This window comes from Carcharhinus amblyrhynchos, unplaced genomic scaffold (assembly GCF_965287045.1).
Source record: "Carcharhinus amblyrhynchos unplaced genomic scaffold, sCarAmb.v2.hapA scaffold_38, whole genome shotgun sequence".
Lineage (NCBI taxonomy): Eukaryota > Metazoa > Chordata > Chondrichthyes > Carcharhiniformes > Carcharhinidae > Carcharhinus > Carcharhinus amblyrhynchos.
Window position 1 is genome coordinate 2,663,498 of NW_027649779.1, and position 23,422 is coordinate 2,686,919.

The 23,422-nt window shown below is 43.2% G+C and overlaps 1 non-coding gene and 1 gene segment (V, D, J or C); both read right to left on the reverse strand.

Annotated features, from left to right (window-relative positions):
• Positions 1-224: 224 nt before the first annotated feature.
• Positions 225-23,422, reverse strand: part of LOC145362388 (Ig heavy chain C region, secreted form-like) — a 31,249-nt gene continuing 8,051 nt past the window's right edge. Inside the window, 4 exon segments of the C gene segment in view lie at positions 225-409; positions 5,263-5,358; positions 6,861-6,996; positions 11,100-11,189. Of these exon segments, the coding sequence occupies positions 225-409; positions 5,263-5,358; positions 6,861-6,996; positions 11,100-11,189 (507 nt within the window).
• trnal-aag (transfer RNA leucine (anticodon AAG)) lies at positions 17,933-18,014 on the reverse strand. The gene has a single exon. It is a non-coding gene; the product is annotated as a tRNA-Leu (tRNA).

The window sequence follows — 23,422 nt, forward strand, 5'->3', positions numbered from 1 at the left end:
TCCGGCACTGTCCATGTGCAGCCACGCCTACGGCCGTTCCAGCCATTCCCAAGTGTGAAGAGTAGTGACTGGTAACATTCGTCCCTTGTTGACATTGCCAACACTGACCCACGACCAAATACCTGTATTCATACCTGGCCACAGGCACGGCAATTTGGAGGTTATTAAGTTTGTCACTCCTGGGTGGCCACGAGTACCGCGAAGATGGGATGGTGAACCTTGGCTCAGGATGACAGTCTTGAACCCCATCGGCGTGTGCCATCTTCCACAGTCAGCTGTCCTCTGCCACTCCAATATGGGTGCAATTCAGGCTGTAACGGCCTTTTGGTTTCCCCCATCAACGCTCGCTGCTTCAGTTTATTCAGGACTGGGTAATTTTGTATCCAAAGCCGAATATTATTGGCTGCCACTGGGAGAGTTTTGAAAAAGTTCATGATTACAGTCTCTTCCATTGGGGATATGACCAGTGTCTGTTATTTGGAGCCAACTCAAGGCATCTTGCTTTGCAAATCTGATGCCTAGTTGCCCATGTTCAGAGGGCAATGAAGTGTCAACCACATTGCTGTGGCCGTTCCCTGGGACATTGATAAACACAGTAAAAAGTCTGACAACACCAGGTTTAAGTCCAACTGATTTATTTGATAGTAAATTCACTAGCTTTCGAGGTTACCCTCTTTGTCAGGTGAATGGAGAGTTCTGGTGACGAACATTCACCTGACGAAGAGGGTAACCTCGAAAGCTAGTGAATTTACTATCATATAAATCGATTGGACTTAAACCTGGTGTTGTCAGACTTTTTACTGTGTTTACCCAAGTCCAACGTCGGCATATCCACATCATGACATTGATAAACCAGATGGGTCTTTCTGAAAATGGACAATGTTTTTATGGTCACTCATGAATTCTAAACTCCAGATATATTTACTCAAGTTCCACCATCTGCAGTGACGTGATCAGAATCCGTGTGCCCAGAACATTAGCTGAGTTCTTGCATTAATACTCAAGTGATAAAACCTACAGTCCATCACATCCTCACCTGAGTGTACACATCCTGAATTCCAGTAACCCAGACACACCATACTATGCATGTCTGCAGGGCTCCCGGATTGGACAGCATTAACTGCCTCAATCAGGGAGGTCATATTCCAAAGCTCCACCTGATGGTTATCGTTGAAGTCCTTAGATATATCTCTCTACCTCTTTCTATGTTTCTTGTGGCTCTCTCTCTGTCACTCTTTCTCTATGTCTCTCTGTGCCTCTGTCTCTCTCGATGTTTCACTCTGTCTTTTGCTGTCTCTCCAGCTCTCCCCCACTCTCGCTCTGTCTCTCCTGCCCCCCCCCCCCGCCCAGTGTCACTCTCCTACTCCCACTCCCTGTCCCTCTTTAATTTATTTGTCTCTCTGCCCCCCCACCCACCTCACTCTGACTTTTGCTCTTGCTTTGTCCATTGTGCTTTTTCAGTCCCACTCTTTCCCATTCACTCCTGCTCTGTGTCTCGATATCTCTGTTTCTATCTGTCTCTGGCTATTTCCGTCTGCATCACTTTTTGTCTCCCGTTCCCCCACCCCCCTTGTCTCCCTCTCCCTCTCGTATTACAAACTCCAATCTGTCTTCCTCTATCTCCCTTTCTCATTCCCTGTGTATCTCTCTCGCCATTTTCCTCATTATTTCTGTCTTTCTCATTCCTTGTTTATCTCTCTCGCCATTTTCCTCACTATTTCTGTCTTTCACATTCTGTGAGACTCTGGCTTTGTCTCTCTTCTATCTCTCTGTCTCCCTGTTTATTTTCCTGTACCTGTTAGAAACTCTTTCAAATTCTTTGCTCTCCAAGTATTTGTGCCTTTCCCTCTCTCTGCCACTCTCTGTCTAATAATCTCAATGTTGCTAACATTGCCACTCTATCTATCTGTCAGTCTTTCTATCTCTGTGAGGCTGTTTGGTGATTTACAGTTTGAATGCCCAATAGGAAGAGTCAGAGGTCTTGTTGTTGTCATTTCCTCTCAGGCTGTATTGAGTTGAAAAATTGCAGTAAGGGGATATTTCAGTAGATTTTTTAGCTGCTGCCTGAACTGAGTTTGTGTCACAGCATAAATAACAGTATTTGTACAGCAACTTGTGAGTTGCAGCATGAAGCCCAATTCCATAACATAAAAGTCTAATCTAAAATTCAACCCCAAATCATACATGCGATTCCATACTGAATAAAACATGAATGTTGACCATAAGATAATGAAATTGGCTGAGATAACAAATAGGAAAATGATGGATTTCCTTCAACTCTCCAACTCTGGGTCTCTTGGCTTCTCACTGCTGCGGTGAGCCCGGAGTCTCCTGCGGGCTCTGCTGCTCACTAAAATGTGTCTGACGGTGAGAGCATTCAGCAGCAGAATCAGGATGAATGGGACACACGGGGTTAGAATGTTGTGGAGGAACTCGATTATTCCCCAGGCCAGAGATTCTATGGTATCGCCTGTGAAGTGACAAAACCAGGGGAGGTTCCGCAGCCGATATGTATTTAATAACATAAAATACCAGATAATGTTCTTTAAACAGCTCAGCACTGTCACTGTTCCCAAAACCACAGCCGCCGATTTCTCAGTGCAATATTTACTTCTCAGCTTGGGGCAGCAAATGGCCACAAATCGATCAAAGGTGAAAGTGACGGTGAACCAGACAGAACAGTCAGTGGCTGCATAAAGCAGGACGGCGTGGATGTTACACACGGGGAGCGAGCGCACAAAATAAAAGTGTTCCTGATAAAGAATGGGAATGTGTCTCAATATCAGGTCGAGGATAATGACCAGCAGATCCCCCGCTGACATGGCCACCAGGTAACGAGTGACACATTTGGGCAGACCACAGTTTCTGCTCGTCAACGTCACAATTGTGATTATGTTCACTGTCAGGAAGGAAGTAAAGAATAAAATTAGATATGATTCAATGGAAGGAATTACCATTTAGACTTACGATGGGTTAATTTTTTTTTAAAAAGTACAAAAACACAACAATTGGAATATATATTTTTAAGCCAGCATGTCTATTGGAGTGTGAGGGGAAAGTAGAGCATCTGGAGTAAACCTGTATAGACACAGAGAGAATGTACAAACTCAACACAGACAATGACCCAAAACTGGAACTGAACCCAGGTTCCTGATGCTGTGAGACAGCAGTACTAACCACTATGCCACTGTACTGCTCCTTGGTAGTGACACAAAGTTAACATTTGGGAGAGAGCTTTCCAGAGAGTCCTCATCATTATCCCTCACTCAGCTACAGGTAAATATCCCCTCTGCCTGTGAAGGATTTGGTGGGTAAGAAGGATGAGGCAGTAAACCCTAACAGAAGATGCGGAGTGGAGTCCTGTAGGTGGTAATCTGTTGTCTCTCAGACAGCTCCCTGACAACTCCCACAACAGAGCTGGTACCAAACAGTGTTGGTTTGACCCTTTCCTCTGGACAATACTAACAGTTGGCAGAGGGAGATCCTGATGCCCTGAAGCACAGAATCTCTATTAGATTTACATCTCCATGAGTCCTCCCTTGGCAGGAATGTTGTCAATATATGCACCAGGTAAAAACTCAAACAAAGGCCAGTAGCAAAGGAAAAGCCAAGCAAGCTGCCTAATGATTCTCATCCTGTGACTCTGACATCCAATATTATAAATGCATGAAAAGGTTAGTCATGGCATGAATCAGTTCCGGCTTCCCAGATTTCCTGGATCCACTACGGTTCACTACATCCACAACCGGTCCAAAATCCCATCTCTCTGACACTACAGTCAACCCTGTAACACCGACTCATGTTTTTCGACGACAGCTCAGCCATTAACACCATTATTCCTATGCATGTGTCTGTGTGTATGTGTGTGTGTGTGGGCGTGTTGTGTGTGAGCACCAGAGTACCTGATGAGTGCTCCTAAGTGTGTGTTATTCCGGAGGCTTACAACAATTTTGGCTTCTGAATTTGTGTGTGAGTGGGAGTAGGTGCCTAAATCTGATTGCTTCTATCAGTAAATGTCTCTATTAATACATGTATGTTTGTGTTTCTGTGACTCCAGGAAAGTTTGTGGTTGTACAGGGGACAGTGTTGTTGCCTCATAGCACTAGGCTCCCTGGTTCAATTTCAGGCTTGGCTACTCTCTGTGCAGAGTCTACTCGTTCTCACTGTGTCTGCGTGGGTTTCCTCCAGGTGCTCTGGTTTCCTCAAAAAATCTGAAAGTTGTGCTAGTTTGATGCATTGGCCGGGCTAAATTCTCCCTCAGTGTACCTGAACAGGGGCCGGAGTGTGGCAACTCGGGGATTTGTATATAACTACATTGCAGTGTTAATGTTTGCATACTTGTGACATTGATGAATGAATTTCAATACGAAACATGTTTTCTCTTGAGATCCTGCTGTGCAAACATGATCAATAAAATGCATTCTGCAGCGTGGTGACTGGGTGGGCAATTGGCAGTGAGCTGGCGTTACATGTAGATGGTAAAAAACGATTATGCTTTAATTTTTTTCTCACAAAGGATTAGTGTTAGGTCACATGTCTATGGATAGTCACAGCACACAGAAGACACCCTAGCCCATAGGCCCTGAGACAATTGTCAGCGGCTGAAAGAATTAATAACAGGATATAGGGATTCAACAGGAACATGAGGGGAGGTCTCATTGAGACGTATAAGATGATGAATGGGATGGATAAGATAAGAGGTGGAGAGACTCTTCCCGCTCAGAAAGGACAGTAGGACTAGGGGGCACAGCCTCAAGATAAAAGGGGGGCGGTTTAGAACGGAGTTGAGGAGGAACTTCTTCACTCAAAGGGTGGTGAATCTCTGGAATTCTCTGCCCGTTGAAGTGGTGGAGGCTGCCTCGCTAAATATTTTTAAGACGCTGGTTGATGGGTTTTTGATAAGAGAGGGGATTAAGGGTTATGGGGAGAGGGCGGGAAAGTTGAACTGAGCAGCGACAGATCAGCCATGATCTTATTGAATGGCGGGGCAGGCTCGAAGGGCTAGATGGCCTACTCCTGCTCCTATTTCTTATGTTCTTATGTTCTTAACAAGAGCAGCAAACCCAGCACAGTAAATGACAAGGAAATCAATACAGTTAAACAGCCTTTCTAGAATTAGGAACTGGGGACAGAACTTTACAGCCTCACTTTTCCGAAAACTGCAAATCCTACCCATGTACTACAGACCTTCCCATGCTCTGACCCTTGCTTGCTCCGATTCCAGTGGCAGTCGGACTGGTACAATTCCAGACAGGGACTTACCCGGAACTCCAACAATCGCCAAGATGGGATAGTAAGCGTACTGAATCGCCTTCAGTAGACCTTCAATCCGATAAGCTAATGGTATCCTCCAATCATCTGAGGTAAACATAGAAATCCAATGGGATAAACTTTTGTCCATGGCCGGAAGCTCCCAATCCATTGTTCCCAGATTCTGATCAATTGTTGGAACTTTCTGGGTCATTGTCCCCAGATTCTGATCCACTGTTGGAACATTCTGGGCCATTGCTCCCAGATTCTGATCTCTCCTCTCGCTCCCTCTCTCTCCACAGCCGCTGATCGCTGTTAGTGTTGGAGTTGTCGCTCCCGCTGACTCAATGGGACAACACATTGAACGGAATCCCTTATTATTAGAAGGGGGAAATCCCTCCAGGCACACTAATCAGATCCATGGAGACTCACATCAATTACAGTCACTAAACAAACAGCCTCACCTCACCCTGTTCAATCCAACACTTTTTACACGCAAAGAAGAGAATTTACAGCCTAGATGGGGTGTTGAGGTTCAGGGAAGTATGGGAAGTTGGAAATAATGGAGAGGCAGACATGACTGTGCAGAAGGAGGCCATATGGCCCAACGAGTCTGTACCGAGTCTCCGACAGACCATCCTACCCGCATTGGAATGATCACAGTATATGTTTCCTTTTAAGATCAATGTAAAGGTTTAAGTGTGGAGACCTGAACGCGCCTCTCAATGCACAACTATTATTGGTTTCGAGATCATTTACTTTAGCATTAACATAAACCCATTTATATCATATCAGGATATGCCCGTAAATATTACCGTAAGAATAATATACATCATTGAACTTTTTGCCATTCATCGCCTCCAATAAATTCGTGACTTGATTCATTAAGCGCTAAAATCATTCATCTTTTTTTCAGGCTTTAGAGTAAGAACAAAGAAAATTACAGCACAGAAACAGGCCCGTTTGGCCCTCGAAGCCTGCACTGACCATGCTGCGTCGACTGAAGTAAAATCTTTCCCCTTCTAGGGTCCATATTCCTCCGTTCCCATCCGATTCATGTAGTTGTCAAGACGCCTGTTAAAAGTCACTACCTATCCGCTTCCACTACTTCCCCCGGCAATGAGTTACAGGCACCCACAACCATTTTTGTAAAAAAAAACTGCCTTGTAATCTCCTTTAAACCTTGACAGTCGCACCTTGAACCTGTGCCACCGAGTAAATGACTCTGGGAAAAAAAAAGCTTCTGACTATCCACTCTGTCCACCCCTCTCATAATCGTGTAGACTTCTATCAGGTCACCCCTCGACCTCCGTCATTCCAGTGAGGTCAAATTACGTTTTTTCACCTCTTCTCCCAAGTCTCCAATCAATCCTGATCTTGCTGTATCCTCTTATGATCCTAACCGTCATCTGCAAATCCATCAACTTTTGTATCATTTGCAAACTTGCAACCTTTGTGTCATACACAATGTTGCAAAGAGCATAGTTCTCAGCTCTGATCCCTGAGGAGTGCCACTTGTCAAAACCATCATTCAGAACAAAAATAAATTCCCACTGCTCCACTCTGTCTTCTTTGACCGAGCCAGTTTTGTATCAACCTTGCCAGCTCACCTCTGATCCCATGCGATTTCATGTTCTGCATTAGTCTGCTAAGAGGGATCTTGTTAAAGGCCTTACTGAAGTCCATGTAAATAACATCCAGTACCTTAACCTCATTAATCATCTTATTCGAAAACACTCGATCAAGCTAGTGAGACACAATTTCCCCTTCACAAAACCACGTTGCCTCTCATTAATACGTCAGCTTACTTCCAAATGGGAACAGATCCTTCTCGAAGAATCCTCTTCAATAACTTTCCTACCGTTGATATAGGGTTCATGGCCTGCAATTAACTGGATTGTCCTTGCCACTTGAAGTATCGAGAGCAAAATCACTAGCGACTGCATTGTGGTGGCAGAGTAGTTAATAGTGTTGCCTCACAGTGCCAGGGACCAGATTTTGAGTGCTGGCCTTGTTCACTGTGTGGAGTTTGTGTGTCCTCCCCTGTGTCATCATGGGTTTCTCCAGGTGTTCCAGTTTCCTCCCACAGTCCAGAAGACCTGCTCGTTAAGGTGCATTTGCCATGCTAAATTCTCCATCAGTTTTGCCCAAACAGGCGCCAGAGTGTGGCGACACGTGGATTTCCACAGTAACTTCATTTCAGTGTTGATATAAGCAGACTTGTGACATTACTAAATAAACTAAACTCCTCGTCTCCATCCAAACCAAAGATATATTCCAATAACCTCAACATGAGTTAGGGAGGAAATGGCCGAGTGGTATTATCACTTGACTATTAATTGAAAAACTCACCCCATGTCTGGTGGATCATTGGGTCGAATCCCACGACAGCAGATGGTGGAATTCGAACTGAAGGAACGTGTCAGTCTATTGCTCTCAGAATCTGAGGCATTGCTGTCTATTGTTCTCAGGTTTTTATCCAGTATTGGAACATTGTAGCCTATTGATCTCAGATTCTGATCCAGAATTGTAACATTGCAGTCTATTGTTCTCCAGTGCTGCGGAATTTTTGTTATGAAGTGAAGTTGAATAGACTGGGGAATCCGCCGCCCTTTCCTATTCTGGCCTACATATCACTCCAAATCCTCATCACTATGCCTACTTCATAACTATCCTGTAAAAGGGTTAAGCGAGCCATTGAGTTGATTGGTAACTAGACACAAGCTACAAATGCTGGCCCAGCCAACGACATCACGTCCATGAATGAATGAAAATAAAAATAGTCATTCACATTGTGTTTGCTTTCTTATGAAAAATGTTGACACATCTGGTGTATTATTATTATTTAAAATGGGTTTCCTTTACTTATTAACCTTACCTAACCAGTGGTTGGGGTGATGAAGGCAAATTGTGCGGAGGGTGTGGAGAGTCTGCAGAAGGATCTAGATAGGCTGGGCGAATGGGCCAGGAAATGGCAAATGGAATTTAATGTTGGCAAGTGTGAGGTGGTCCACTTTGGTAGGAAGAATGGTAGGAAGGACTATTACTTACGTGGCGAAAAACTGCAGCAGGCGACGGTGCAGAGGGACCTCGGGGTCCTTGTGCATGAGTCGCAAAAACCCAGCTTGCAGGTGCAGCAGGTGGTCAGGAAGGCGAATGGGACGCTGGCCTTCATAGCGAGGGGGATTGAATATAAAAGTAGGGAGGTCTTGCTGCAGCTGTATAGGGCATTGGTGAGGCCGCAGCTGGAGTACTGTGTGCAGTTTTGGGCGCCGCACCTGCGCAAGGATATTTTGGCCCTGGAGGGAGTGCAGAGGAGGTTTACTAGGCTGATACCGGAGTTGAGGGGATTGAGCTATGAGGAGAGGCTGAATAAACTAGGCTTGTACTCGTTAGAGTTTAGAAGAATGAGGGGAGATCTCATTGAGACGTATAAGATGATGAATGGGATGGATAGGATAGAGGTGGAGAGACTCTTCCCGCTCAGAAAGGACAGTAGGACTAGGGGGCACAGCCTCAAGATAAGGGGGAGGCGGTTTAGAACGGAGTTGAGGAGGAACTTCTTCACTCAAAGGGTGGTGAATCTCTGGAATTCTCTGCCCGTTGAAGTGGTGGAGGCTGCCTCGCTAAATATTTTTAAGAAGCGGGTTGATGGGCTCTTGATAAGAGAGGGGATTAAGGGTTATGGGGAGAGGGCGGGAATGTGGAACTGAGCCACGACAGATCAGCCATGATCTTATTGAATGGCGGGGCAGCCTCGAAGGGCTAGATGGCCTACTCCTGTTCCTATTTCTTATGTTCTTATGATGTCTCACAGCACCAGGGACCTGGGCTCGATTCCTGGCTTGGGTCACTATCTGTTCAGAGACGACATGTCCTTTCCGCGTCTGGGTGGGCTTCCCCCGGCTGTTACGATTTCCTCCCAAATTCCAAAGACGTGTGGGTTGGGTGGATTGGTCATGCAAAGTTGCCCCTTAGTGTCAGGGGGATTAGCGTGGGTAAATGCGTGGGGTTATGGAGATAGGGCATGGGTTGGTTTGTGTTCAGTGCAGACTAGAATCGCCTCCATCTTCACTGAAGGATTCTATGATATTCCCTATGTTATTAAGGCAGGTGTGGTTCAGAACGGGAAAACTGATCAACCTTTACCCAAAGACAAGACATTGCACATATTACAAATGCCATCTCACAACAGAACATTTTGTGAAACTGAGGGAAATGGAGAGCATGTTTCAGTTTGGTGGTCTTTTATTAGGAAGAATTCAGATATTTAGGTTTTTTTCTAACCAGTGCAGAGTCAGGGAAAAGACAGAGGGAGTGGAAGAAAGAACAAATGGTTTTGTGATAAGAGGGAAGGCTGGAGTTTTTTTATTATTTGACAAAGGGAATGATGCTAAGAGACAATAAGAAATCTCACAACACCTGGTTAATGTCCAAAAGGTTTATTTGGAATCACAAACTTTTGAAGCGTTGCTCCATCCTCAGGTGAGTGGAGAACTGGGTTTACAAACATCGCATATATATACTATAAACACACAAGGATGCAAATGCAAGCAAATAGTTGGAATGCGAGTCTCGACAGGTAATTAAGTCTTTAGAGCTACAGAAAATGCAATTGTCGAGAGCATGACTCACAGGTTAAAGAAGTATGAATTGTCTCATGGCAGGATAGTTAGCAAGATTTCACAAGCTCAGGCCAAATACTGAGAACGATATGCAGTATAGCAAGAACTCAACATTGAGGCCGTCCTCGTGCAGAACTTGGCTATCAGTTTCTGCCCGGTGATTATGCATTGCCGTGTGTCTTGAAGGCCAACTTTGCAGGAAGCTGACCCAAAGATCGGAAGCTGAGCGGGCTTGACTGCTGACATTTTCCCGGATCAGCATTGCATCGACCTCCTCAGAATTTAAACACAGGACATGACCGACTCATTATCCTTCATCATCCAGTATTTTCCCGGACCAGAAAAGCAATGAGATCTTCTTCGGAGCCTTCAACATGTCATCGATGAAGACGAACATCTGGTCAAGGCCTCCCCATACCCCCACCACTTGCCTTAAGACATCCACACAACCTTAAACAGACAATTGTTGCAGCAAACGACCCAACCTTCAGGAAAATAGCGATCTGGACACCAGACAACAACCTCTGTAGGACGTGCCGGATCATCGACATGGATATCACCATCACAAATGAGGACACTATCCAGCAGGCACACGATACATACTCGTGTCACTCGGCCAATGTGGTCTACCATATACACTGCAGGAAAGGATATCCCGAGGCGTGGTACATTGGTGAAACAATGCAGACTCTATCACATTGTATAAATAGATACCGCAGGACAATCACCAGGCAGGAGTGTCCCCTTCCTGTCGGAGAACAGGTCAGCAGTCAGGGGCAATCAACCTCTGACCATTGGGTCAGCGTTCTCCAAGGCAGCTTTCAAGACACATGACAACACCAAATCACTGAGCAGAGACCGACAGCCAAGTTCCACATGTGTGAGGATGGTTTCAACCCAGATCTTGGGTTCATGTCACATTACATTTAAACCCCAACATTTGGCCTGAGCTTGCAAAATTTTACTAATTGTCATGGTTTGAGACAATGCATACCTCTTTAACCTGTGATTATCTCACCCTCCATTCGCATTATCTGTAACTGTAAAGACTTGATTACCTGCAATTCTGTCGATCTATATAGGCCCTGTTAGTGAATTCTCCATTCACCTGATGAAGGAGCAGTGCTCCAAAAGTTCATGTTACCAAATACAGCTGTTGGACTTTAACTTGGTGTTGTGAGACTTCTTTCTGTGGTGACTCCAGTCCAATGTCGGCATTTCTACTTCACGGATATCACCAACAGCACAAACCGTCGCTTCAAAGTGGAGGGGATCTTCAATTATATCATTTACATCGACACAGACATCAAATTCCTACAAAATGCAAGAAAGCAAACAAGGTCCTGAAAGGATACAGATCACGAACTCAGTCAACACGACCTACTCTACAGATTGTGCCAAGAGATGTTGCCGTTGCATCTCTCTCGCACTCCTCAACCACCTTGCACACTAGCTCTACAGCGGATGCCACAACGTGGAAACTAAGATAGAGGCAATATTCTGAACTTGCGCCCAGGACACTGCAGACCAGAAAGTAGAGACCACCAAGCAGAAAAGACAGCAGAAGTACACCACCTACATGAACAACAAGAAGAGGAAACCTGACAAACTCGGCATCACCACCAGCAGCAACCAAGCCTCCCCGGTACCACAGTAGAAAACAATACCACTACAGGGAAGTCTGTTGTCAACTTGTTGGACTACACCCTTCAACCAGATGAAATCGAAGTACTCAGTCGAAGGCCCAATTTCTGTCCCATCACCAGAATGGACCCACTGGTTTTGTGGCAGACACAGAGGAAAACTTTAGTTGAATGAGGCTCTGGAAGTTCATTGACGACCCTTGAAGCCAACCCAATGAAACAACCAGATTGTATCACTATAATCACGTTTACAGTGAAAAAGGTTTTCAGAGTGTTTTTTAAGGGTAGGAAAAAGTGAATAAAAAGACGTCTACATCTTTTCCAGTAACTTACGGCGTGGAATGGTTGTGAATAGAATACTTACTTTGTTATTCCTGCTAATAAAGATGTCTGTTTTCGGCTAATCATTCCATTACGTTCTATTTTATTATTTTAAACACTTGTTCAGAATTCATTCAAAAAATTTATTCATAACTGAAGATAAATCTATTTTTGTCTGAATTTTTCAACAATTATTTACTTTTCAGACCCTTCACAAACAAAGACCAACCCTGCTTATATTCTGTTCTATGCATCTTTAATATATGTATTTGTTTATTTCACTTCAACACTCCAGTGCATTTGGGGCACAAACTAACTTTGATCTCTCACACACGCTGCAAAATCCGCGAGGGTCGTGGAATTTAATGCGCATTCGGCTGAGGTTTTTTAATTGAATTGTACCAAGTGCATTGTCAAATACTGCCATTGAGTTTTACTAAATGCAATCACTGCCACTCCAACATTCTGTCTCAAGCTGCTGTCTAGCACCGACCCTAAATCCTTGGAAGTTTAGCGTTAACATTTTGACCAAAGAGCAAAGAACAACACAGCATGGGAAACAGGCCCTTTGACCCAACGAGCTCACGCTGCATTTCAACATTATGAGTGCCCTCCTCTACCCATGACCTTTGTCTACAACTATTGGGGAAGATTTTCAACCGCCTTTGCCAAATAATCCATTCATCCATGAATCTCTAGTCCATTCTGTTCAATTCACTATTGCTAAATCCAATAATGAATACTGTGCAAAGGGCGCGGGACTGTTTGGGCTGAGGGTCGAGCTGAGCAGGAGGGTGGAGTTGTGGTGAGGTGGGGTGGAATTGTGAAGAGAGTTCACGGTTGTTGAGTTTTGATATTCATTTCATTGAGGGAGTTGTGTTGCAGTTGAAGTGAAATGCAAACATCCGCGCAAGTTAACAGAATGGTACAAAACTGGAGGTCAACATGATGTCCAGACTGGTTCATTAGTATTAGCTGATTTGAATCCGGATTTTTTCTGGACTCAATTCATTTTTTTATTTGTTTTTACAATTTCAATACACGTTTTAATCAGAAATGGTGACACAAAATATGTCTACACTGTGTATGTTTCACTGAGATATTGTTTTGTGCAGAACACGAGATAATCACCCTGTTCTAACGAAAAATATGTTTATTCTGCAAGTAATTTCACAATTGCAGTAAATGGAGATCTGATCACATTCTTTAGATCCTCTCTGAATTGTGTCTGGGTCACTGCGTAAATGTATGTATTGGTGCAGCAACTCAGAAGTTGGAGCATAAATCCTAATTCCCGCACAAATGCAGGAATATAGAAATGAATTAAGTTTACATTATATAATCGTTGACAAAAGGAGTGGATTAGCAACACTGACCATAGTAGGATAAAATTTCCTGATAGAGCAAAAAGTAAGATAATGGATTTTCTTCTCTTCACTGTCTCTGTGTCCTTTGAAGTGTCCATGCACTTGTGGCTCTGAAGTCTCCTGCGGAATTTGGTCGACCCTAGAATGTGTCTAATGGTGAAAACATTCAGCAACAGAATCAACAAAAAAGGAATGAACGGTGTTAAAATATAATGCAGATTTTCAACTGCTCCCCATGCTGCAGAATAGAGGGCATCAAAGTCTACATTACAAAAATGGGGGGTATTCTGAATCGCATATCTATCACCATACATGAAATACCAGAAAATGTTCTTTACACTGAATAGCACACTCACAGTTCCGAGAACCACTGTTGCAGTTTCCTCAGTGCAGTATTTTATTTTCAGCTTCTGACAAGTAATAGCCACAAATCGATCAAAGGTGAATGTGACAGTGAACCAGACAGAGCAATCAGTGACTGCATAAAGCAGCACAGCATGGATATTACATATTTTAATGTGGTAAGTGATTACAAAATCAAACTTAATGGGAATTTGCCTCAATATGAGATCGATGATAACGACCAGTAGATCCGCTGCTGACATGGAAATGAGGTAACGTATCACACTTTTGGAAAGACCACACTTCCCTCGTGACAGGATAAGAATCGTCATTACATTCACTGTAGGGAAGAGCAACACAATTTACTCGTATTTTGGACTGAGCACAAGAGAAACAATCTCTCAGGATCCTCGGGAACAGCTGAAACATTTTTATTAAATCCACCCCAGAATAGACTGAGTTCACCTATTCTGCTCGAGACCAAGTTCGCAGCAGAAAAGCCCCGCAATGATGTAGCAAGAAACCGAATTCACCAGTTAATAAAATCTCCAATTTGCTGCCTTCTTCAGATTTGTATATGGGGGTCACAATGGTGCCAGTAGGTTTGGAGCAAATATTTCTGGTCTGGATGACTCTGCTTTGATTGTGTTGAAGGCTGTGCAGTTGAAAATGTTGAATCAGCTGATTTGGAATTGGCTGTGAATCATAGCACTGGAAATCATGTTACATAACGACAACCGTAAAGTGGAAAGATTGAAAGTGAATGTCAGGCAGTGTGAGGATAGCTGTGTGGCAAGGAGAAATGTTTCCAGTGCGTTCACAGCTACAAACCATGAAAGTTACACGGAATGATATCAATAACTGGGTAACATCGACAAGGACAATGAACACAGAGAAATATGACTTACCAGTGACACCAACTACGGCAAGGACAGGGTAGTAAACCCTTTGGATATCGTAAAATACCCAAAGAATACGAAGCTCAAGTGGTATAATCCAGAACATGGCTCTGAAATTCAATGATCGCTGGCTGTAATAGAGACCACTCCCAGTTAAACAATATTGCACACACTGTGAAAATTCGTATTTATAAATCCTCTAATGTCCCCATTGAAACAATTAAACCGTGTGCTGAGGGACATTAATCACAGTCTCTGAACAAACAAGATGACTTCACCTTTCCTTGCAAATTATATGGTTATTGCCTTTTAATGCATGCTAAAAAATCCGAATGAAGGCAAACATTTTGGTTCATGCACTTTGGCAAAAAAAAGGAACATTGATTAACAATGTGTTGCTGAACTGAAGAGAGTTGAAACCGTTGTGAATATTGCTGTCACACATTGTCAGCCTATCCGTTTTCCAACAGATCTCTAAAGACAGATAAGTCAACAGCGGGAACAAAATAGTGAGGCTGAAATGATTTTGTTTGCAAGAACACACAACAGAATGGTTGTCAATAAATGCTTACATCTTAAATGTTCTTCAGTTGAAACACATGAACTGTTTGGTGTTTTCATGCATTCGTGGAAGACAGAGATGGGCTGAAGGTTATCACTGGGAAAACTGAAGGGGAATTGCTAAAAGAGATCATTTCTCCAAACGGGGTTATTAGAAAATAGATTACTTAAAATAAATAAGCACGCAAATGTCTATGATATTTCATAGACATAGAGCCATAGAGTTCCTACAGTTCAGAAGAAAGGTTATCTTGGCCCACCGAGTCTGCATCCCACCCAGGTCCTCCCCTCTGCCCTATCCCCATTAGCCCCACACATTTTCCATGGCTAATCCACATACTCAAAAGGAAAATAACGGGCAATTTTTGCATGGTCAATCCAACTAATATGATCAGTTGTAATATAAATGAGGGACGGGTTTTGTGCAGTAATACAGAGAAGGAGCCGAATGCACCAGATATCGATACAGCACCTGTACTAATATGAATACAGACTGGGTCCAGTTCAGTCATTACTGAGAGAGTGTATACAGTATATTACTAACCAGCGTGGTGTTTTCTCATCTAAATAGAGGCAAGACATACTCAGTTTTGACAAAGACAAGGTCTTTGTGAAGGGTAAAACGTGAAGGATAAACTTGTATTTGGTGAATAAAAAGTCTGAAATACAATAAAAAACAGTTGACTAATGGATAAATTAACATTTTAAAGGGCTTTCATCAGCTTCTCTGGTGGTTTAGTGTTTAGGAGTCGGTGCTCTTACCGCCGTGGCCCAGGTTCGATTCTCGGTCAGGGAATGTAGAATTGTTGCTGTACAACAATCCTGCGTTACTTCCCAGTCTGCAACTGTCAGAATCAATATTAGGGAGGTTTCCTTGTTTGCGTCTGAATTGGAAAAGTCACATGTGAAGAACCAAAAAGAAAATAAGAGAGCGATAGGCGAGAAAGGGCTGATGGTACAAAATGCTGATACGGGTTAAAATCTAGCTGTTAATGGGGGAAAATTTATTGTTTCTACCGACACAAATATCTGCACATCTCGGTCCAAAATTTTGCTTCAATGACAAGAAAACTTTTAATTGAATGAAATAGTCAACTCTCTCACCCCCAGTGAAGTGGAGGCAGTTTTCACTCAGGAACCAGTAAGTGTGAGTTTACCAATGTGGGAAGGAGAAAGACTCAGTTCGAGCGGTGACATTGCGGGAGGAATGGAGAGCTGGAGTTCGCCCAGAAAAGCAGCAAAGTTTAAAATCAATGGCGTCCAACGTTGGATGGTCCATTAACGGTGATAATTTAATGTTATTCAGCAGAATCACCACAGGATGGTTTATCACAAATTGACACTAATACTTTGAATGGAGTGAACTGCAGTAACATTGAATGCAGTAGAAAGGGCAGCACGGTAGCACAGTGATTAGCACTGATGTCTCACAGCGCCAGGGACTCAGGTCCTCGGGTCACCGTCTGTGCGGAGTTTGCACGTTCTCCCCGTGCCTCCGTGGGTTTCCTCCGGGTGTTCCGGTTTGCGTGTCAAAGATGTGTGGGTTAGTTTGATTGGCCATGCCAAATTGATTCTAATTTCAAAGGGATTAGAAGGGTAAATCTGTGGGTTTACGGGGAATAGGGCGTGGGTGGGATTGATGCGGGTGCAGACTTGATGGGCCGAATGGCCTCCTTGTGGAGGACCCAAAAGAGGTAATGCAAATATACATTGTTTTGGATGAAACAGCAGGTCAACTAAATGTATTTTCACTGCCATGTAAAAGCGGACCTGACATCGGCACTGAAATGTGATGAGGTTGGAAAAACTCAGGACGTTACATGGCATGTGTGCATAAGGAAACAAAGATAAACCTTCATCTCCATCACCTTTCATTAACATTGGGAATGTTTAGAAATAGAGGAAGTTTTTTAAAAAGCGAAATCCAACAAAGAGGAAATAGAACAACACCTGGCAGGGTGGAAATTGCGGTGAGTACTTAGTCTGTTGCAGTTTGTGTCAATTGATGTTTGAAAACAGTGCGAGACAAAATGCAGGACTGTTTAGCAGAGAGCGCAGAAAACCAGCAACGGGATCCTGCTGAAACCCGGGACCTTTAGATCTTCAGTCTAACGCTCTCCCAACTGAGCTATTTCGGCTGACTGGCAGATTGGTAGCTTCCATCTCCCAAATATCTAAGAGAGCAATGATTTCTGCCCATTCGTTAATGCATCATTTTCAGGTGTTGATCTGATTTGCTTTAAACGTCATGAATACTTTTTTTTTTCTCGAACATGTTATTCCAAAACTTTAATGCAGTGGGAAACATCATTATTCATTTTGACAGGAGGAACCAGCAGAGACAATGTAATATCAATTACTGTGGGCAAAAGATGGGCTTCTGGAGCCAGTCTAATTGTTTCTCCAGTAAACCGGATCTGCTTGCACTGAGGTCATCACCCTGTTTCTGTAGTACGGTGGTTATCACAAGACCCAGATTAATTCTGTAAATATCTGGGTAGAAATGGGAATGATGGGATGTGTACACGATCCGATTTCAGTTTCAGTTAGAAAAATCAAGCCCATCACCTTAATTCTTGGGCAGGGAAAACAGTCTCACTGTTTGTAATCCTGTTATTTATCTCATGATGTGGAGACGCCAGTGTTGGACTGAAGTGGGTACAGAAAGCATTCTCACAACACCAGGTTAAAGTAAAACAGAACAATTTGAATTACGAGCTTTTGGAGCGCTGTTCCTTCATCAGAGTGTTTAACTCGGCAGTCAGAAATTCACTGTGTGTGTGTGCTCTCGAAAGGGGCCACTTGCACACACTGCTTTACCCCAGCAAATTGTAAAGTTGGTAATGTTTCTGTTCGTTGTTCTTGAAAAAAAAACACCTTACACATTCCTGCGTTCACTCTGAGCCCAAAAGTCAAACCTATTTTGGCAGCGGTGGGATTCGAACCCACGCCTCCGAAGAGACTGGAGCCTTAATCCAGCGCCTTAGACCGCTCGGCCACGCTACCACGTGAAATATTCTCACAATAATGTTATTTGATGATAATGTTACTGAAATTCATTAAAAGCAATGGAGCTGGGAAAGACCATCAGGAGGATTGAGCCTGTTCCTTCACTGATTCAGGTAAGTCTGAACTGAGTAACAAACAGAAATCATCTGTCCTTCTCTTTCTGTGTTTGTTCTTGAACTGTTTTACATGTGAAATTTCCAGCTCTGATGGAATCTTGCAAACCTCACTCGGCTGATTCTAGTAGATCTGCTTTCGATCAGAGAGTGAATCAGATCATTACTAATGGTTTGCGGAGATCAAATAATCTTATTTTCCTCCGCGGGAATGGAAACCACGCAACAGTGAGGAAGGGCTGAACACAAACCATTGAACTACCAGAGAAATCGGTGAAAAGTGTATTTCAAACTGACTTAACACAAATCCCTTTGCTTCTTGTTTTCATCTCAAGTTTTTTCCACTTCTGACACGTTCCTCTTTCAACATGTGCTGTTTGGATGGAACGTGATTGTCTCCTTCAACCAATAACAACACCGATTGAGCTGGGTCATGGAATTGATAGTGAGGTGAAATGGTCTCATAAACTGCTGGAGCTTAGAAGTGAGGGGGGAATCTGATCGAGGCATCTACAATTCTACATGGGTTGAAAAATAAGGAAAACCAAAACTTTCTTCTTATGGGGCAATCTATGACAAGAGGTCACGTGTATGGTTTGCGAGCCGGTAGATTTAAAACTGAGATGAGGAGGGACTACTTCTCGCACATGATGGTGCATTGGGGGAACTCGCTGCCCAGAGTGCGGTGGAGTCTGAATCATTGCATAATTTCAAGAATGGAGAGATTTATTTCTGATAAAGAAAACACATTAAAGGAATATGGGGAACAGGTGGGGAGGTGGATTTCATATCAAGGAGATGTTAACCATGATCTAGTAGAATAGTGGAGCCGGACCAAAGGGCTGAATTTAACTCCATCGGCTCCAAATTCCAACGTTCCCATGTTTCGATATGTAAGGTTCAATTTTCCAGCCCACCAATCTCATTACTGTGATTCTGTTCAAATATACGTACAATACGGCCTCTGGTTCCCTTTCACCAACAACGCATGTGAACTGTGCAAATAACCTTGTAATCGCCTCATCTCTGGTGTAATAATTCTGTGATTCTCTGTTTCCCTCATATATTTTCTCCAGGTTTCCACCCGACCAGATTTTGTGATGTTTCTTCCCTGTTGGATTTCATTTGTTTCAAATTTCCTATATTTCTAACCATTCCCAATGTTAATGAAGACTGACTAAAGCTCATCCGCATATATTTGAATATGTCTAAAATTATTGAAAACATTTTTTTAATCGAATATAAGGTGGAATCTGTGACCTTTTTGAAAAGCCTAACACCGAGTCAGCTATGAGTCGAACGTGGAACCTTCTAATTCGTAGTCAGACGCGTTACCCATTGCGATACTGGACCACACGTCAACTTATGAAAGTTGTTACATATTGTCCGATGCTTCGAAATTGGGCCGAAATTTTGTCAAAGACGAGTGCTTGTAAACAAAAGTTTCACCACTGAGATTGTCTTTATTCATTTACAATCATCCCTAATTGCTATAGAACTGAGTTGCTGTGTTCAACCGCTCTGTTGGAATTCAAACTGCTGGCTAAAGACGGTAAGAAGTCTCACAACACCAGGTTAATGTCCATGGTTTTATTTAGTATCACGAGCTTTTGGAGTGCTGCTTCTTTATCAGGTGACAGTAAAACAGTAAGACGACCTAACCACTCCCTCAGAGAGTCGGCAATCGAATATTACTTGAACACAATATTTTGCTTGCATATGCTATTAGATTTTACGTAAGTCTCAGTATGCATTCAGAAAAAAAAAGTGTTGAAAATTCTCTGCACACTACGCAGGGAAGGAAATGCTCCTATTTTTCAATCAACACACATTTTATCAGTTTGTGCAGTGACAGAGCTGATAAGAGGCTGGGAATCCTGCAGTGAATGATTCACATCCTGACTCCCTCGAACCTGGCCACCATTTCCAAGGAGAAGTCGGGAGTCTGAGTGAATATTCCCCACTTGCCTGATTAGTACGCCTTAGATAGCACTTTCACCAAGTGCGCCAGAGATAACACTTTCCAAACTCAATACCGCTACCACGGGGAACATCCTCTCCAAAGCGATCAGAATCCTGCCTTGGAAAAATATCGCTGTTCTTTCTCTGTCACTGGTCGGGTGGAAACCTGGAGAAAATATATGAGGGAAACAGGGACAAGGTGCTTGGATAACGGCAAACGCCGCCCTCCCCCGACTTCCACCAAACACTAACAGCACTATGGATGTACCTATAACAATCGAATGCACCAATCCAAGAAGGCAGCTCACCACCATCTTCTAAAGGGTAATAAGTTATGGGTAATAAATGCCGGCCTGAACCGTGACATCAACATCTCATCTCGTTAATGAATGAAAAGAAACATTTGGCCAGCTGCCTAAACGGACTATTATAGTGTCCCTTGAACAGGTGAATGTTGACAAAATAAAGGTCTCCTTCCAAGTCAGCCCTTTTGAAAATGTTTTCCAAGCGGGTTTGTCGTGCTGATGGATTACCTGCAGTTTGTGCTCAGATTCGCAAACCAAACCCCAAGTGAAACAATCCTGCCGCCTGCACTGGAATGACATGAGTAAACTCTGCGATTTGGGCAATGGGGAAATAACACGAAAGGGCTCAACCCTCTCACACTTTGACCAAAATAACCCAAAGTGAGAATCATACCGCTAGAACAACCAGCCCACACTTTCGGATTCTTCACCAAAATATACTTGTTGAAAAAAAACGCAACATTTGAAGACTGAAAACACTGGTAACTGAAAACACCAATGTTACTAACTCGACTGTTTGGAAATGGGCGGCGCTTTTCCGTCTGCAGCTCACATACTGCCCGCCATACATCACAAAGAATGCCGAGCGCCAAGCTCAATAAACGTGAATAGTTTCAGCAAATCAACAGTTTAACAACTCATAATAATATTTCCGTGAAAAAAATATTTACTGTCAAATCTAATGTAATATTTCTGTTTCAACATTTGTTCTTCTAATTACATTCTCTCAATATTGTTACTGGCCGTGCGAGTGAGTCTGTAATTCTCCCGACATTGGACCCAACACGGAATCCTCCTGCCCTCTGGTGGCCGCGACATGGAACTAGAAAGTGCAGATTTCTACCACCTGTGAGCCTTTCGAACTCAAGTGTGTGAGTGCAGAGGAGGTTTACTAGGCTGATGCCGGAGTTGAGGGGGTTGAGCTATGAGGAGAGGCTGAATAAACTAGGCTTGTACTCGTTAGAGTTTAGAAGAATGAGGGGAGATCTCATTGAGACGTATCAGATGATGAATGGGATGGATAGGATCGAGGTGGAGAGACTCTTCCCGCTCAGAAAGGATAGTAGGACTCGGAGGCACAGCCTCAAGATAAAGGGGAGGCGGTTTAGAACGGAGTTGAGGAGGAACTTCTTCACTCAAAGGGTGGTGAATCTCTGGAATTCTCTGCCCGTTGAAGTGGTGGAGGCTACCTCGTTAAATATTTTTAAGACGCGGGTTGATGGGTTTTTGATAAGAGAGGGGATTAAGGGTTATGGGGAGAGGGCGGGAATGTGGAACTGAGCCACGACAGATCAGCCATGATCTTACTGAATGGCGGGGCAGTCTCGAAGGGCTGGTTGGCCTACTCCTGCTCCTATTTCTTATGTTCTTATATGTTCTTAAGTTCAAAGATTTCAGATCATAAGTTCTAACGCGATTTTATTTATGTTTTCTTTTTTCAACTTCTCCACTGCACTGGAGTGGAGAATCTTTTCTAACGACTCCACCTCCTCCGGGCCAAGACAACTCTTATCCAAATATGGGCCGTAGAGATTCTGTCACTCAGCCGCTGTCATCAGCAGTTAAGACAGAAGATTTCCTCTTCGTGCGACTTAAGGGTGAGGCCTACTTCACCAGCCTGGATGTCAATGACCTGCACTTCATGCTCCAGTTAATGCAAAAGCTCTTTTATCTATTCTGTAGCCCAAACGAAGTTCCGAAATGAACTGAAGAAGGCTCTGCTTTTCCCTTTCTCCACTTTCACCTCTTGCTTTCGGTTGAACCTGATTATATGATCCAGATACTGACTAGTAATGTGTTGTTGACAGAAGTCAAGTTTGAAACCCGACTTGCTTACACAGAGGATAACACCACAATGTCTCCCATTCTTACAAAGACAATAAATATTGCCATCTAACATCAGAACGATAGAGCCATTGACAACACCAATCTCATACAGCGACGTTCAGAATTAACATGTGGTATATGGGGAGTAACAGAAGATAAGTTACCTACAAAACAGTATTGCACATTAAATTGCAGATGGGAACGAGGCAGATCCCATGGGATTTCCATGATTTCAGGTGGATGGTATCAGAGAGAACAGAACACAGAGAGAGGGTCCCTAAGGTGATGTTCAGTGAATTCTGGGCATTAGTATCATGGGGAATGAATCTGAACAGGGAGAAATGCATACTAGAAACAGAAGGCAATGGGGGATGTTTAATGGTTACAGCCAGACAGTCAATGTGTTTTCTGGACAGTGGATTCTTTTCCTATCTCATGGAGCAATAAGAGAAAAAAGTCTATCTGTGTTTGCTTTACCCGAATGTGAAGCTGAAATATCTTTGTCAGAAGGCCCCAGTCTCGGAGAATAAGTGGTTACTTGTATCCAATGGGTCCCAGCTTTCTGAAACGTCTGCGTTTTTGTTTCTCTGTGGTCAATTCCATAGATCCCAATCTAGTCATAATTGGAAAATTTGTAATCCATGATGTGCTTATCTAACATACGACTGAAGGGGGGGGGGGGGAATTATTAACCAATTGACAATGTTTTTGACATAACACATAAGACATTACAAAAAAAGAACAAAATAAATCTTGAAACAATGATGATAAGGTAATGAAGAAAATACTTTACACATATGTGGATGCAATAGGAGAATTAAATAAACAGTTATGATTATAAAACATATATGCTCTTATTTTACATGCAATTTATGTATTGAATAAATTGTTGTTCATTTCAGCCAAAAGCAAGTCACTGTAAGACGTGATGGTAAAATTGAAGAGTTGAGAGCCAATGGCCTGGGAATCTTCGTAGTTAGCAAAATTATTATCTGAAAGTTTCTGGCGAGGGAATACATTTTGCAACTTTATGAATGGGGGCATTCAATGTTTACACACAGAATAGATCGTACTGGGACCCAGGATCACGTGTTTGCCCAGTTTTGCGAATGAGTCAGCAGGTATTTTCACATTGACCTCTAAATGAGAGTTCTTAGCCACACAGCAGAGGGAAGTGAGTTCAACCAAAATGGGAGTC